Source organism: Prorops nasuta, unplaced genomic scaffold (assembly GCF_024137725.1).
Source record: "Prorops nasuta isolate Cenicafe-Biocafe unplaced genomic scaffold, Cenicafe_Pnas_1.2 PNAS00095, whole genome shotgun sequence".
Classification (NCBI taxonomy): Eukaryota; Metazoa; Arthropoda; class Insecta; order Hymenoptera; family Bethylidae; genus Prorops; species Prorops nasuta.
Window position 1 is genome coordinate 1 of NW_027116892.1, and position 15,852 is coordinate 15,852.

Here is a 15,852-nt window from a genome sequence, read left to right on the forward strand (position 1 = left end):
TTATAGGGAGCCCCGAGTATATTAATCGCAACAACACTATAATTAATAACTAGAAATAATGGTGAGAAATAATTGCGGCTGTTGAATCACACTTCCACTCATATTGCAAACACCTACTTTTTAATTTAGGCTCAATAATTAATCTTTCGTAGACATTTTTTCCACAGTGAATGGAACATTCGAATATTCTCTCTCCAACGTCACCTTAAACGTAATGTTTTACTTTTGCTAGTAACAATAACAATTGCAAAACGAACAAAAGAGGAAAAATCTAACGAGTAATGATTTTCGAGCGACGGACTCAAAGTTATCGTGGCCTTGTGTAAGGACAGACAAAAAAACAAAGAGAAAGAAATACATGTTGTCAGAAGAGCAGTATCAGTATTCGAGCAGATTAAAATTGAATCTGAGGGAATGCTCCTATTTAACATTATAAACTATATTGTGAGATATATATATACGAAACCTTAATAATCATTTTAAAATATCAGTATAATATATATATATATATATATATTTATATATATATATATGCATATATTGATCGATCAATAGAAAGTCTTTATCTTCTCTGGGGAATCGCATTATAAACTTTCCCAGTCTCCGTGTTGTGAACCAATATTATCAAACTAAATGGTAAACATCTATATCTGTACATAATCTGTGAATAGCATGCGTAAAGCTTTCGACACAAGCGAAACAACATATTTCTCCTATAATTAAATTGTATAAAACGTTTATGCTGCTTAGCTATAACTCAGTGTCCACAATTGTCTATGAAGAAATGAAGAATTTATAAAATATCACTTAGGCCAAATTCCTTGTATTCCAAGCGTGCATAAGTTATCTTTATCGGTAAAATCACTGCTGTCGAACCTTTTTGTCACTCCACTGTGTACGAGATTCGATAAGCGGTTCGATCAGCAGCCTGTAAAATCATTATACCATAGGATATTCCCTTATTGCAATAGGCTCTGTTTTCAAACGATTAATCAATCATCCATTCAATTATACCTCGGTCATGTATGTAAATAATACGCAATTTGAAATTTTCTACATTTGCCACGGATCACCATTTTGCAAGAGATTCTACAAAATTGGTTAGAAACCGATAAAAATTCTTACTTAAATTCTTGCAGATTAAAGCTGCCGACGACATGTCATAATATCAATCTTGGATAAGAGTATTTAAAAGATTTGGCAATAAAGTGAGTCGTGGAGGAGAGGCTTGATACTCTCTATTGGATTGTAATAATGGGTCACAGTAGTAAGGATAAACATTGCGTTGAGGGAAAGAGAGGGAGGGAGAGATATAGAGAGAGAGAGAGAGAGGGGGGGGGTTGATGTGGAAAGGAGGGTTTCTCTGTGTGTTTACATGTAAATTGCGAGTGACCAGGAGGAGGGGGTATGTATGTATGTATATATATATATATATCACTTGCGAACCCTAATGAAGAGTGGGTCTGGAAGCTCGTTGCTTCAATCTAGCTAACAGGGCTTGCTCCCCGTCATCCTCGACTCTGGACGCAACGCCGCGAAAACTCTCCGACCTGTATTTATCTCTCAAAAAAATTCTCCTTTCCTCTTTGTACTTTTCTATTCTTTCCCTGCATTGCGGATCACCCAAATCCAATCCACCCAGATTCCTGAGGTATGTCCTCTCCAAGCCATTGCCAGAACTGGTATCGGCCCCAACATTCGGCGTCGAGCTGTGAGACTCGTCCGGGGACGATTTGACACGCAGTGAGGACCCACCGCAATCACCGGCCATTTGCTTGAATTTAGCCTCGTCGAGGGATCTGCTGAGTGCTGCTCTGGTCGCTCTGGCGTAACGGGCCCTCACGCAAGGTGGCAAGTGCGACACCACTGTACTGTTCGGCTCTTCGGCTTTCTCCGCCGCCGCCGCCGCCACCGCCGTCGTCGTCGTCGTCGTCGTTGCCGGTCTGCTGGCAGAGTCCAATTCCTGCCTGATCTTCCTCTCCCTCGCAACGTCTCGCGCGCTCTCCGAGTCGAAGCTCTTGCGATCGCGAATCTCTGCAGCCTCTTTCCTCCTGGGCGCCGGATAGTAATCCTTCACCAGACCACCCGATAAACGTTGCAACGCCAGCTCCTGGAGTATCGCCGCGGTGTCTCGTAGAACGATGGATTCCTCCATGGACGCGTCCCCGGAGCTCTTCGAAGCCTCGGTCGTTCCTGCGGCAAGGTTCTTCGAGGAATCGTCCATCAGACTCTTTTGGCATATTTGCTCGTCGGTGCGTCTCAACGAACACTCCGCTTGGCCGTTGTTCTTGCTCGACGAGCGATTCTCAAAACTTTGGCACTTTTCTTTCAGCCTTTCGCTCTCCACCGAACGATCCTTGGAAGGGTCGTGCGCCGTCCTGTCGATACGCTGATTCTCGCTAGCCCTGTTGGCCCGAGACTTTGGTACTTCCATCTCGTTTTCTTTATCGAAGTCGCTCTCGTTCGTATCGCCTTTACCGATATCTTCGGCTCCGCCGAGGATGCTGGCGGTGGTCTTGCGGATAATCATCGAGCCAGGATCGTGATTAGTGGGGGCGGCAGATGCAGCGGCGCCGCACTCCTCCGCCGCGTTGAATTCTTTGCCGCAGCACCTGGAGGAGTCGACTGGATCAAAGGCCAGCTCGTTGCTCTCCTGAAGCAAGACTGGACTCTCGGTGAGATCGCTGGTACCGATGCAGGATGTATCGGTGTCGATAGTCGAGCCCATGGTCAGATCGAGCGACGTCCTCGACATGTTCTCCGACCTGGACCTTAGCTGGGGAGTATCGGTCGCTATTGCCGGGTTTACAGTACCCTCCAGCTCGTCCTTCGGACTGTTGGAATCGCTGTTGGGAGTCGTGATGGATGCCGTAGTCCTCTCGACGATCACCCAATCACCAGAATCATTCGTGTTGGTGGTGATCTGCGGTGTCTCCGTATTGGAGAACATCTTGTCGGAGCTATCACAGATTACAAAGCCAGAATCTGGCAGATCCTCCAGCGTGTGCTCGCACGACATTGGCGAGTCCATGTCGGTGTTGCTAGAACCTGCCAAGGCAGGATCTACTCCCCTAGAGTTGTTGTTGGAACGATTGGCCAAGCGTTGGTGTTGCGAGGCGGGGGACTCGCCGTCGAGCGCCTCACGTTTGCCTCCATCGTCGGTCTCCTGGCTCTTGCCCGAATTCCTCGTCTCCTCCGTGCCAAGAGGCGCCTGATCGTTGCACGGGGGCGAGGGGACCAATTTACCGGAATCGACGTCGATGTCGATGTCGCTGCAGGGTGACAGAAGCAACCTTTTGCAAGGGGTCATGCCCTGATCCTGTACCTCCGGAGAGCCGGCGCTCGATGGATTTGCGGATAGCTTGGAAGGATCCTTGGTATCGTAGGGCTCGTGCCTGTCGTACGTTCGTATCCTCTCGCAGGACTTTGAGTTGGTCTGTTGCTCGTCCAAGTTTACAGATAACCTATGACTAGGGTTGGCCGTTTTCTCGGAAGAAACGCTAATTCTGTTGAGTTTGCTCGAGTTACTCTGATCAAAGTCAAGTTCTAACGGTAAGGTAAAGCTTCTAAAACTTATTCTAGGACTGCTCGACGTGATTGGCGAGACGGAGTGAGAGGCTGCGCCTCCTGGAGCGTGGCAGGCGTCAACGGTGTCGAGGCTTCGGAGAGCAGCGGCAGATAGCCGGGCGTTGGCAACGGGGATGGTGTCTCCACCAAATTGTGAATGTCGGCCGACACCATGACCTAAAAGCAAAGGGAAGAGATTGGTGCAAGGTTGGATGCGCGCGAGCGCGAGAGAGAGAGAGAGAGAGAGAGAAGAGATTGCCGGAGAGACGCGCGCGCGCCCCGCCCTACCTGATCGGGACTCTGGCTGTCGATGAATCTAAGCTCGACGTCGCAGTGAAGCCTCTCCTCGAGTCTGGACCTTTTCCTCTTGGAGCCACCGGTCGTTGGGTTGCTCTGAATGGTGTCGGATCTCTGTCTCCTCGGGGAAGCCTCGACCGATCCCACGCCCCCGCTCTCCTCTTCCGAGAACATTCTCATCTCCCTCTCCTCGAGATCAAAATTCAGCTGGATCTCGGATAGATCGAGCGGGGAAGCGGTACTCGGCGCGTCGGCGTCGGCGGCGGCGGCGGCGGCGGCGGTCGCGGCAGCGGCGGCAAGGTGATCGAAGTAGGAATCGTGCGAGACCGATCTACTGTGGCCGCAGGCTCTGGCCGGCGGGGAGCCGAGGAGAGGACCGAGGCTGTCCTCGCCGTCCAAGCTGTCGGCGCTCTTCACCGGCCTCAAGCGTCTGAGGGAATTCAAGGAGCTCGGTACCGCGTCCGCTTGAGCCGTGGTGGCGCCCACCTGTCTGGCCTTTCCCCTGGCGCCCGAGCCACCGCGACCGAAGAGAGCACGCCAGTTGAGGGACGGGCTTCTCTTGGAGCCACCACTGCCGCTCCCGCTTCCGCTACCGCTGCCACCGCCGGTCCTCTTCCTCGGCAACTCTATCACCGTGTGGTACTGCAGTGGCAATCCTGGAAAGAAGCGAGTTATCGTGAGACATCGATCGAGAATCTGTCCAAGATGTCGTGTGCTGGTACGCCCGCGTCTTGTACAGGCACGAATACTCCCTTTGGAGGAATATTGAGAATGAGGAGCGTATAGGAAAATGGTGATACCTGACGTGCCAGCGCCAACCTCTATGTAGTCGGGTTCACCGCGTAGAATTCTGTTTCTGGCTTCCTCGAGACTCAAGAGTCTCGCGGGTGTGGTGATGGCGAGAGACTTTGGACGGCCGACGGGACCGTCGCCAAAGATTAGCTCGGCGTAGCATACTAGAAATTCGGTCACTACCGCCTGGACTCCTACTCCTTGGAGCGCGGCCACTCCGCCCACCTCCAGCTCCTTGCACCGTAGTAAATTCGGCGCCCAGACAATGGCCACGTTTCGCGGTGTCATTCCCGTCTCGCTACCCCTGGCTGCCACTCTGACCAAGTGCCTCATCAGATATTCCAGCGTCCTGGAGTGGAGAGAGAGAATGTGTATTGTGCGACGCGATAGTAGAGCGCGTATCGCCGATAATTGCATGCAGATGATAAAAAATTGTAGGGGAAGAGGGAGGGCCTATGAAAGAATGGTACGTATATCACACCTGTAATGAGGAGGTGGTAATTTTCTAACTGCGTCCCTCATTCTCCTGAGCCTCTCGGCATCCGTGCTAGCTTGGACCGCGCTGACAAAGGTGGAATAGAGCTGATAGGTGCAGAGAGGATTCGGCAGCTCGCGGAAATACATCTTGAGGAGCGAAGCCACCGAGTGAATGTCTTGTAGAATACTTTCGTCGGAATGCAATGCTGGCACACGGTCCTCGTCGAATGCGTTTCTCAATCTTTGAATATTCGAGGTGACGCCGCTCAGACGATAAATCCCATCGACCAAACCGTGGCTCTCGATGAACTCGGCGCAGCACGTCAATACAGTAGGAACTGCAAATACGAGACAACATCTTCACAGGGTGAAACTCTCTGTCGTTACCCAGGTGTACTTATATACGTGGCATAATTGAGGGGGTGGGGGATTGGTGCATGAGTAGAAACTGAGAGTGGCGTACCATCTTGGCCGGAATTTAAGAGATGCTCTCCAAGGTCGCAGCCAAAAACACGCTCTTTCAGGATACCCGATTGCTTGAGCCTCCTCCTCGACGGCCTGTTCAGAATGAACGATCTGAAGAATGCGATGAGTTTGCCGTGTTTCCTGAGGACCGGCTTGACCGGCAATTTCGATTGGACGCTGTTGAATGCCGTCAAGTGACGCGGCACTTTGTCGCCAATGACCGCCACGCGATCCGCGGGGAAGAAGCCGACCGCGAAACCGAGCTTTCCCCGCCACCAGGTACTCTCTTCCGGCGGGGGCATGTCTATCACGGAAATCATATCGCCGACCTGCAAAAAATCAAGAGAGAGAGAGTAAGCGTCCATCCTTTTCCAACGTCGTGGTAGGGTGTGTGTGTGGGAGAGTGGTTACCCACCATGAACGATATCTCGTCCCACGCCTTGCCCAAGTAAGGCCTGACGGCGTAAGCGGCGGCTACCGCGGGCGTGTTGATGGGATAGGAGTCAGATTCTGGCACCAAAATTCTTCTTCCTCGATTGTCCAACTGCAGCCAGTTGAGCACCGGCCCGCAATTCAGCCCTTCGTGATTAAGCTGCGTAAACCTGCGAGAAGAAGACGCGCTGTCGATGGGATCGTTCTCTCCTATTGCTGCTCAATAATGAATCTCGCGTAGGTATTTAACGGGGCAGGCATGCAGGATTGCGTTATGAATTAATAATTATAACCTGCGAAGGTAATCGCGTAGGAGGTCACAGGTGTTGTTCGGCCTTGCGTCGGGCAGCTTTGCGAGACCGGAGAACTTTCTGTCGAATATGCAGCGGTGCAGCTGCTTGTCGAACATGACAAAGTTGTCGTAGGACCTTTGAAGGGTCCAGCAGGCGTCGCCGGAAGTCACTCTGACCGCGTAGGTGTCCGAGTCATTGGAGCCATAGCTGATGGTAACCTGCGCGTGTGTGTGCGTGCGCCCCAAGCCAGCGTCGTTCGCGATACAAATATATATAAATTGCCTCTGGTTAGCTGCGCGCTCCGCCCATATCATCCCACCCCTTAGACACGTGGAATGACTTACCTCCAAAGTGCCGAGTTCTACGTGCTCGTAATGAAAATGCGCGCACTCGTCCAACTTGGGAAATCTGGCGATGCTACACATGTTGCTGCCAGAGCTCACCGGTGTACCAAAGGCATCCCCCACATTCCGTCCCAATTGCTGTAACAAAACACACACTCTTATTTCTCCCATTTCTCGCTTATCTCGAATCGTTCGATCGGTCTCAGCAGCAGTATCGCATCCCGCCAAAAATGCTGCGCGCATCTTCAAAATATACTTATTATTTATACTATATGTGTATTTGCGTGTCGTCGAGCTTGACCGATGGAGCGGGATTCGATTGTTTCGGACGACTCTCCTTCTCGCCGCGATAAACCAAGAGTCTTGCTGGTGGCGAGGCATTCGTAGGCGCCAGCGATGAACGAGGTCCTCGGAAAGAGGAAAGACTCTGCTTGGCAATCGGCACAACGCTTCTCGCACGCTAGCCATTTATATTATTATGATTGTCATGTGCAATTTTGACGGTGTTGTAACTGGTGTGACACAACTGCATGACCGCGCCCGGCTTTGAGCGTGAATTAAAGTGCTATAAATTATCTCGTTTGTGTGTGTGTGTGTGTGGCCTAGGAGCATTGGTGTTATTAATGACGGGAGGGCAGAGGGAGGCAAGGCGGCGCGCTCGCGCGACTTGCACGTAGTGGAGCAGTTGCACCATCGTCAACCGTGCACCACGTCTACTCGCGCTCGCAGCAACTGACCTCAGGACCAACCGTCGCGACTCGCTTCGTACATACGGTGCGTGGGACGGGCGACGCTCCAGAGTCTCCCGAAAATTCACCGATCTCTCGCTACATGGAGACAAAAATAAACAAAAGACGAGAGTTTGCTTTATCCTTATTTTTCCTAGCAATATAGATAAAGATTTATATGTAGATAGCTGTAAGAATGTGAAGAAATAGCGTATGTGGTTTCTAATAGAATTCCACATCTCTCCTCCATTGAACACTCGTATATGTATATAAAGCCAATACCATCGGATAGGGGACAAAAGTCTAAATAAAAAAGTTGTAAACACTTTTTTCCTAGCACCCTTAGTTAAGAAGCTACTCGCAATTAAATATTATCCATTAAAGTAGCCTTTCTTAAAGGGGAAGATTGTTTTGTGTGTGTGTGGTCGCGCGCATTATGAGACCAAAAATGCTAAGATTCTGTGAATTAGAATACTGAGAAAAATACAAAGCCAAAGATCCACTGAAGCCTAGATCGAAATGGTGTGTTTATGTTTTGATTGTTTTTATGGCGCTCGCATTCGAAGCTGCCGATCGGCCTTGAACCAATTGAATAGGCTCGAGTGGATGTTTGCCTTTGTATTTTTCTCAGTATTCTAATTCACAGAATCTTAGCATTTTTGGTCTTATAATGCGCGCGACCACACACACACAAAACAATCTTCCCCTTTAAGAAAGGCTACTTTAAAGGATAATCTTTAATTGCGAGTATATAGCTTTTTAACTAAGGGTCCTAGGAAAAAAGTGTTTACAACTTTTTTACTTAGATTTTTGTCCCCTATCCGATGGTATTATTGGCATGGCCATCGTTCGAAATGTCCGCAATACGAGCTTTATTCAAATCTGTCAAAGGTTCTCTCCCGCAGTACGTACGTAGAGGTACCGCAGTACCGCAGCAGTCCTTACTTGTTTCGCGGAGCCAGAGGGGTTTTCTAGGTCTCTTTCGCTCGAAAATACACACGGTTTATAGGTTTCTTCGCGACGTCGGCCAAAAATGCGCTGACCCAGTAAACTCTCGCGCAGGACGTTTTGCCAATTGACAAACTCATTGTCATTTTCTTCGTTTCACGCGATTGAAATTCAAGCTTCGTCATGCGGCGGCCTCCAGCTATGTACCTCCGTAGAATGAGGCTTCACAATCATTTTATAGAAATATACGTATACGTGTCCCGGGCCAGAAAATATTTGCTGGTAGAATTAACGCGGTGTTAACGGGCTAACAAACAGAGGGGGACGGAAGCTCTCGAGTTCATTTCTAACGCGATAGTTGCGATTAATTCGAGGGATTTACCGTGTTTCATGGTCGTTTAATCCACGAACTGCAAACATTTTCATTTCTATATTGGCCTACTTTTCAAGCCTCTCCCTCGATCCACGCGATATATTTCAAGTAGCCAAAAATATACGCGGTGAGTTGTCTAGTATCGACAAAAGTTTCGTGCCAAACTGAGGAGCACAGCAGCAAAGACCCTGAAGAGGAACCAATCCATTTTTCTCAACAGCTGCGACCGTCTCCTCCACCGTCTGATTTAGGGTCAATCAACTTTTTGGCAGAGAGCTGGATAAACACGGGTACGCGCACACGCGTCCAGCCCTTCTATATAGCTCTCACTACCAGATATATTATCTATACGGAGTCTAAGCAAGAAACATCGATGGACTGCAATTCTTCTCTCGTAAAGAGATTTCTCGAGGCAAAGCTTCGAGAAGAAATAAGAGAGACGAGAGTGATATATGATAATTCTGTGTGTGTGTGTGTGAGAGAGAGAGAGAGAGAGAGAGAGAGAATGATCGAATGAACGGGGGGTTGGTAGAAGTCGATTGACCTTGAAGAAGAACATTGCAAGGCATGTATGGGTGGGTGGGTGGTAGGAGCAACACTCGCGGAGACCGTACGAGGAATTTCGGTCAAGTTCGGCGACCACGGCGGCGGTAGACGAAGGACGTGAGCGCCCCCTCCCCCCTTCTACAATACATGCACGAAATTCCCTTGGATTTGCTGGAGCGAGATTCGTCTGTTTATCCGAGAAAAAAAAACGAGGAAAACATCCCGATTATTTAGAGAGGTAAATTACACCGATACATCTGCCTCGTATTATCATATTGCAATAAGAAGCATAAGTTTTGAAAAGAATAAGCCTAGCTCCATTGGTTGTTGGAGCGAGATCGGCGAACGCTCGAAAGGAGGAAGGAACAAGTGTTATTTCCAGCGCTAGCATGGATTTCACAGTCGATTATCCCCCTCCTAGAGAGATCGTCGCGACAGCTGATTGAAATATCCTGTCAAGCATAAAGTTCCAGCCGCAGACAGTTTTGCGCTCGACTCTCTCTCTCCTTTGGCATTCGAGACAACTTATCTAACGGTATAGCTAAATTACGCGTACACCATCGCACTACTGTACGCTACTATAGCCTGCGCTAAACTTGCAATATTCCTAGTTGTTTTTATATAGAAAGCTTCGCGAGAAAAAATAATCTCTTAAAGGATATCTTTCTTTCCGTTTTATAGTGCGCGCAAATTAAGGTAGATGTACGCGTTTATCGCTGGGGACGGGAGAGAGTATTGAATTTAGAGAGAGAGAGAGAGAGAGAGACGGATGACCGCCGTACGTGTATACATATAGGGAAGAGAGAGAGAGAGGGACGGAAATGTGCATCACCACCGCCAATCTCCCCAATTGTAAATGAGCGTCGGGAGAGAGAGAGAGAGAGAGAGAGAGAGAGAGAGAAAGCTTGCTGCGCACATGTTCACTCGGCATGTAACAGTATATAGGACATATAATTGATTATTAAAGATATTCACTGGAGCGTGTACCGTTAGCGAATTGCAAACTCTGATCCTGCCTAGCACAAGTAGTGTGTGGCACCTATATCTAAGGAAAAAAGAAAGAGAGGAAGGCTCGACTAGGCGCTGTGAAATAAACTTGAATGGAGGCTCTATTTTGGCGAAGAAACAAACACTGCCCCTCCCCATATAGTTACATACATAATTTCATAGTATGCATGTGATGCGCGATGGGACCGTGTGCCGGTGCCAGAAGAAACTCTGATGACTAATGAGGAGGAGAGGAGGGAGGTGTAAGAACGCGCAGATACCAGAGCACACATACACACACACACACACGTTCCAACGAGTAGGAGGAAAATGTTTAAAGGTGCTATAGAGAGAGCGAGCTTGCTGCCAGGGAGCCAAGCCGACCGAGCAGCCGCCAAGGATACAAAATGATAGTTGACACCCCACTGGCGTATCATTCACTCAAGTTGCATGGGAGGTCGAACGCGAGCGCGTCACCACCGGCCAAACATACCTCTACCTCCCTTCCATCAGGCGACGAGCAACTGACAAACGGAGAATGTTTACCACTCTCTCCCTCCCTCTCTCTCTCTCTCCGTCTAGCGAGGAGATGCGGAAAATTCTTGACAAAAATTTGTCCAACGCGTTGAGGCCAATAATATATATTGGTGAAATGAGTTTTTCCGAGGAGAGAACAATCAACCCTTCGTGCGCGCTCTCTTTAATCTTATATTCTCTCCTCGAGAAGAATTTATCTGGCCAATCGTCTCGTCGTCGTGCATAATATATATACCTACCACGTAGATAAGCTTGGAAATTAATGCGACGGTGAAACTGCGAAACTCGATCTAGCCAGTCTCTACAAATAAAAATCCATCCAATCTTTGAAAGCAGACTTGAAATATTACATGTGCGTGGCTAGGAAGGTTTGCTTCAACTGTGTGCCTGCCTGCCTGCCTGCCCGTCTCTCCTCGCGCCTTTTCTCGCACTTGTCCAATTCTACTCGCGTTTCAGTCACTCCAGTCAAATTCCACTACACAATTCTCACTCTATATACTCTTCCATTGATAGTTTTATCGAGCAGTAGCAATCGGAAGGAACGAGTCGAGTCGAACCCCCATTTCCTCTTTCTCTCTTTCAACTATATACAATTTCTCAGATGGAAAGAGAGAGAGAGAGAGAGAGAGAACTATCAATTTCTCTCAATTAAACGGTATTGGTAGCCTGCATCTGAACAAACACATACATACATACGTAAATAAATATATACTGTTATGAAATTGTGGGAATGGGCACGGATGTGTGACAATAGCGTATAATATAGCGCAAATCCAAGAGAGAGAGAGAGAAGGAAAGGAAACGATTTACCTTGGCAGTTTGGGGCTCGATGTCGGTGAGCCTGTGCGCGCGAGGCCTGTCGGCCGTTGGTCCTGGCATCTTTGTAAGCCTCTCCGTCGTGGAGTAGGACGGGGAGGGGGAGGAGGCGGAGGCAGAGGCGGAGGAGGAAGAGGATCCAGGCCTCTGGCCCGGTTTGCCACGCGCCACGGTGACCTTGGAAAATTCACTTTAATCCCCACACAACCATCTCATTTTTCTTCTCCTTCGGCTCCCTCCTCTTCCTCCTCCACCTCCTCCTCCTCCTCCTCCTCCTCCTCCTCTTGCTTCTCCCACGCTCTCTACCTCGTACTCGGCTATATCCTGCAAAAAGCACAATCTTGTTAAAACAATTAAATACAAAGGGGGAGGAGAGGAAAAAAATCGCAAATCAAATTGGCAATCCGAGAAGAGAACGATCTTTCCTCGCGCGCGCGCGCACACACACACCCACACACACAGAGGAAAGATCAAACTCTCCGATTTCTCGAACGTCCCGTGAAAAGCGAAAGCAGCCAAAAGCAATTTAAATTTATGAGCTAGCCGAGAGAGCAGTAGCAGCTTCTTCCTTATTACCGGAGCTTGCTACCGCGTGTGTTACTTCCGGTCCGCATTGCAGAACCTCTCGCGCGCACGCACGCACACACGTGTGCGTACAGAGCGTCTCTCTAATTCGACACGGAAGATCGACGCAAAAATTCACATTTATCTTTGTTTCTGTTGCACGAAACCTTTTTGATCTCGCGAGACTCCTTTCCATCTTTATACATATTCTAAAAGGTATTGCGCAAAAAATCGCACCTTTCGCATAGTAACGCCGCGGGGAGATAAATGCGTTTTTACGCCTGCACAGAATCTATATAGGGCAAATTAAAATAAATAGATTCCCCCTGGTATATATCACATATATATAGAATAAGATTCTACGAGACACATATATAGATTTAGCGCGCGGCGTAGACGCGTATCGATCCTCTAGCATTTTCCAGAAAGATTCCTTCCTTGGCGATAAGGATGAGGTGTATAGGTATATACAAAAACACTTGACAATCCCATCGTCGACTGGTTACCAAAAAGATAAAAAAAAACAAGGGAAATGGAATTAACGATCCTTGACTCTTTCGAGCGTTTCACGTGAAGCGCCGAGTGGCTAAAATACGCCTCTTCTCTTTGGGGTGCATTGTGGAATTGATCCAACTGATGTGAATTGAAGGAAAAAAGTCTATGATGTATGTATAGACCGGGCATTATACACCGTGCAATGTAGCTAACAAAGCTGCTAGACTGAATGTATAAGAAAGCTTTAAACTCGTGTTTTGCATCGTTCAATGATTCGTTATTGAAGAGTAATTAGCTTTATCTCTGGCGACAAGAGAGTGCAGAGTACAAGGCGGTAGGCAGGCAGGCACGACGCGAGAGACTCGCGAGATGCGCCGCCAGAAAGAACTTGAGGAAAACAAACGAGCCATACGTAATTTAGATACACATGCACGTATAGAATCTATCGATACGGAGTTTGCAACAAATGAAAGAACAGTGTACTTTGAATGAAGCACGAGAAAAGAAATTTATTCATTCAATTTACTTTTGTACAAAATTTAAACTTTACGCCGTTAAATGTGTTGAAGGAATAAAATCGAGCTATTCGTTGCATCGATTTACATAATTGCTCTCTGACTAATAAATTACATGTGCGATATATATACACAGGAAGAGGGAAGGGAGGAGGGCCGGGATCGGTGACCAAACTTGATCAATATACGCAGTATATATAGTATACATTTCATATGCGCGCACTGACTTGTCCAATCTCTTTTTTCACAATCGTGTAATACAATGTTTACTCGCAGCGAGAGAGAGAGAGAGAGAGAGAGAGAGAGAGAGACAACAAGGCGGGAAACGCATCCATCTGGCTGGATTTCTTGTAAAATTGCATGGCTTTTAATTGGCAAACGTATAAATTACAGCTGCCCGCGTGTACGCGCGGCGAAGTTGCTAAAAGTCGCTGACTGAAATCCGTCTGTTGTTGTGTGACCTTGCCGCCCTCCCCCCTCCACCCATTACTCGAGACACAATCAGTGCGCGCGCGGGCATGGATGGAAGGTGTAACTCGAAAAAAACCCATCCCCAAGATTTGCGCCGAGAGAGAGAGAGAGAGAGAGAGAGAGAGAGAGAGAGAGAGAGAGAGAGAGAGGAGGAGAGCCAGTGCAAAAGTATATTGTCAAATTGATCGAACGATTCACTTGCACAATCTCCCCGACAGTTGATAGTTAATTTTTCAATTTCCATAGAGATCCGAACGGTCGTCCCGAATCAACGAAATTATCGCGATAAAATTCTATTGGATAAAATGTGTGCGCGGAAGACTCAATCTCGGGGGAGAGAAGACTAATTTGTCGAGTTTTTCTTATCAATGTACACTGCACAAGTAGGGCCATTATGAGCTTTAAGGATGGAGCTTTGGTCGATGATCAACAAAGCTAGTCTTTCACGACGAAAGAATATGTCTTTCAGACGAAAAAGAAGATCCGGCTGTGCTGACGAAATTGCCTCTTTTTCTCTTCGCTGTTTTTCTTTTCTTTCGTCTTGCACAGTCCACGCAGCGCTTACGCGACGGGGGGGGGGGGGGGGATGCTGCTCTCGCGTTTCTGCTGGTTCGCGAGAGAGATCCGGAGGATTCCGAATGGGCTAGAGGAGGAGGAGAGGGAGGAGGAAGAGGAGGCAAGAGGCAAAATAATAGTATGACAAAGCCATAGGATGAGTAAAAAGTTTCGAGGAGCATCCGTTCCATCGTGTCACCACTCGCTGGCCGGCCGATGCCAAACCGTTATGACGACGCGACGCTCCAGCAATTATACAGACCTCCCCCCCCCCCCCCCCAATGAGCTCAAGCATTTAATTTCACCAACTTTCTCTCCTGCGAATAACCATAAAGGCGACAACATTTTCTTCGGATGGAATTTTTATTAATGTGCTTCTTCCCTTTTTATTTATTTCTTTCTTTTATTATAGCTGAGCGAACAGCTTTCCATGCTAGCGAGTTTGATGTTTTAAGCGGAAAGCGTAGAAAAGTTGATTCGATACGATAGCCAGCTGTGTTTAGGCTTCGATGTGCCATTGTATGGCATAGGAGGCAGAGTCGAAAATTGTATGGAGCAAAGATTCGTGGAAATTTAACGCGCTTGGACGGAGCGACGATTAGCTTTCACGAGCAACTGCGATAAAAATTTGTAAACAATATAGGAATGACAAATAAGGGAATGAGGTGGACGGGGGTACGATCGAGTAGAACGATAATTGCAGCAAAAATACGAAACTTGATACCGTTGCCGCGAGGAAATCAATCATATATGTAAGAATTAAATTTAACGAGCTTAATAGACCAGCCAGCCGAGGGTCTTTCTCTCTCCTCCTCGGGATTTTACACAACGCGCGCAACGACTATTTACACCGAGATGCGACAACTTTACGTTATGGTATATCAAGGTTAAGATCTTGCCCTCGAAAAAGTAGTATATCGGCCAAACGCACCATTTCACTGGTTTATAATTAAATTCAAGATAAATGTGGAAGAAGAGGCGCACGAGTGGTCGTTGATCGATACGAACAATAGGTTCACGGGTGTAGATACGCGCCGTGCGGCAAAGAAACGGAAACGCGAGGAGCGCGTGCCATGTAAATATACTACGACACCTAAGCCCCTTCGGAGACTCTTCAATTTTGGTCGTTCCAAGAGAGTGTGCTGGGCAATCATTTTTTACTCTCTCTCTCTCTCTCTCTCTCTAGTACGAGACAATATTTTGCTTCGTTGCTTCAACGTTAGACCATTTATCCGCCTCTGGCCGCGAGCGCTAGCAGCATACCGTTTGGTATTTGTTTTGATGAGAAACGTGCGCCTCGGGATCGCGCGAGGCTAGAGGCTAGCTAGACGTGGCTAGGCATCAGCGTGCAGCGGCCCCTTCATTCTTCTCCTCTTTCCGCAGCTTCGACTCGTACAAGAGGATGACGATTTACGCATTTCCATCGAGTTGTATATCGCCAAGCGATTTCCGCGCTGGCAAATAAGGCCACGCAGCAGGGGAACCGAAACGAAACTGCACTCGCGCGCGCATACTAAGCAGAGTATTAATATACATAGTACGCGCTGCTACAAACATAGCCAAAACTTGACTGGCCAAGGAGAGTCACTTGACTGGTCGTTCGAAAAAACTTTATCCCACCGTTCCATCGCTTTTCCCTACGAAAACAAA

At 48.0% G+C, this 15,852-nt stretch overlaps 1 protein-coding gene across 1 annotated transcript; it reads right to left on the bottom strand.

Annotated features, from left to right (window-relative positions):
- Positions 1-17: 17 nt before the first annotated feature.
- On the bottom strand, positions 18-15,782 carry LOC136784897 (rho GTPase-activating protein 32-like). Its single transcript, XM_066745831.1, is given in 11 exon segments — positions 18-3,622; positions 3,625-3,744; positions 3,856-4,520; positions 4,665-5,005; positions 5,138-5,471; positions 5,597-5,927; positions 6,014-6,200; positions 6,324-6,541; positions 6,668-6,805; positions 11,597-11,926; positions 15,466-15,782. Coding segments are annotated over 10 exon segments (4,578 nt in total). The 5' UTR covers positions 11,666-11,926; positions 15,466-15,782; the 3' UTR covers positions 18-1,447.
- Positions 15,783-15,852: the final 70 nt, after the last annotated feature.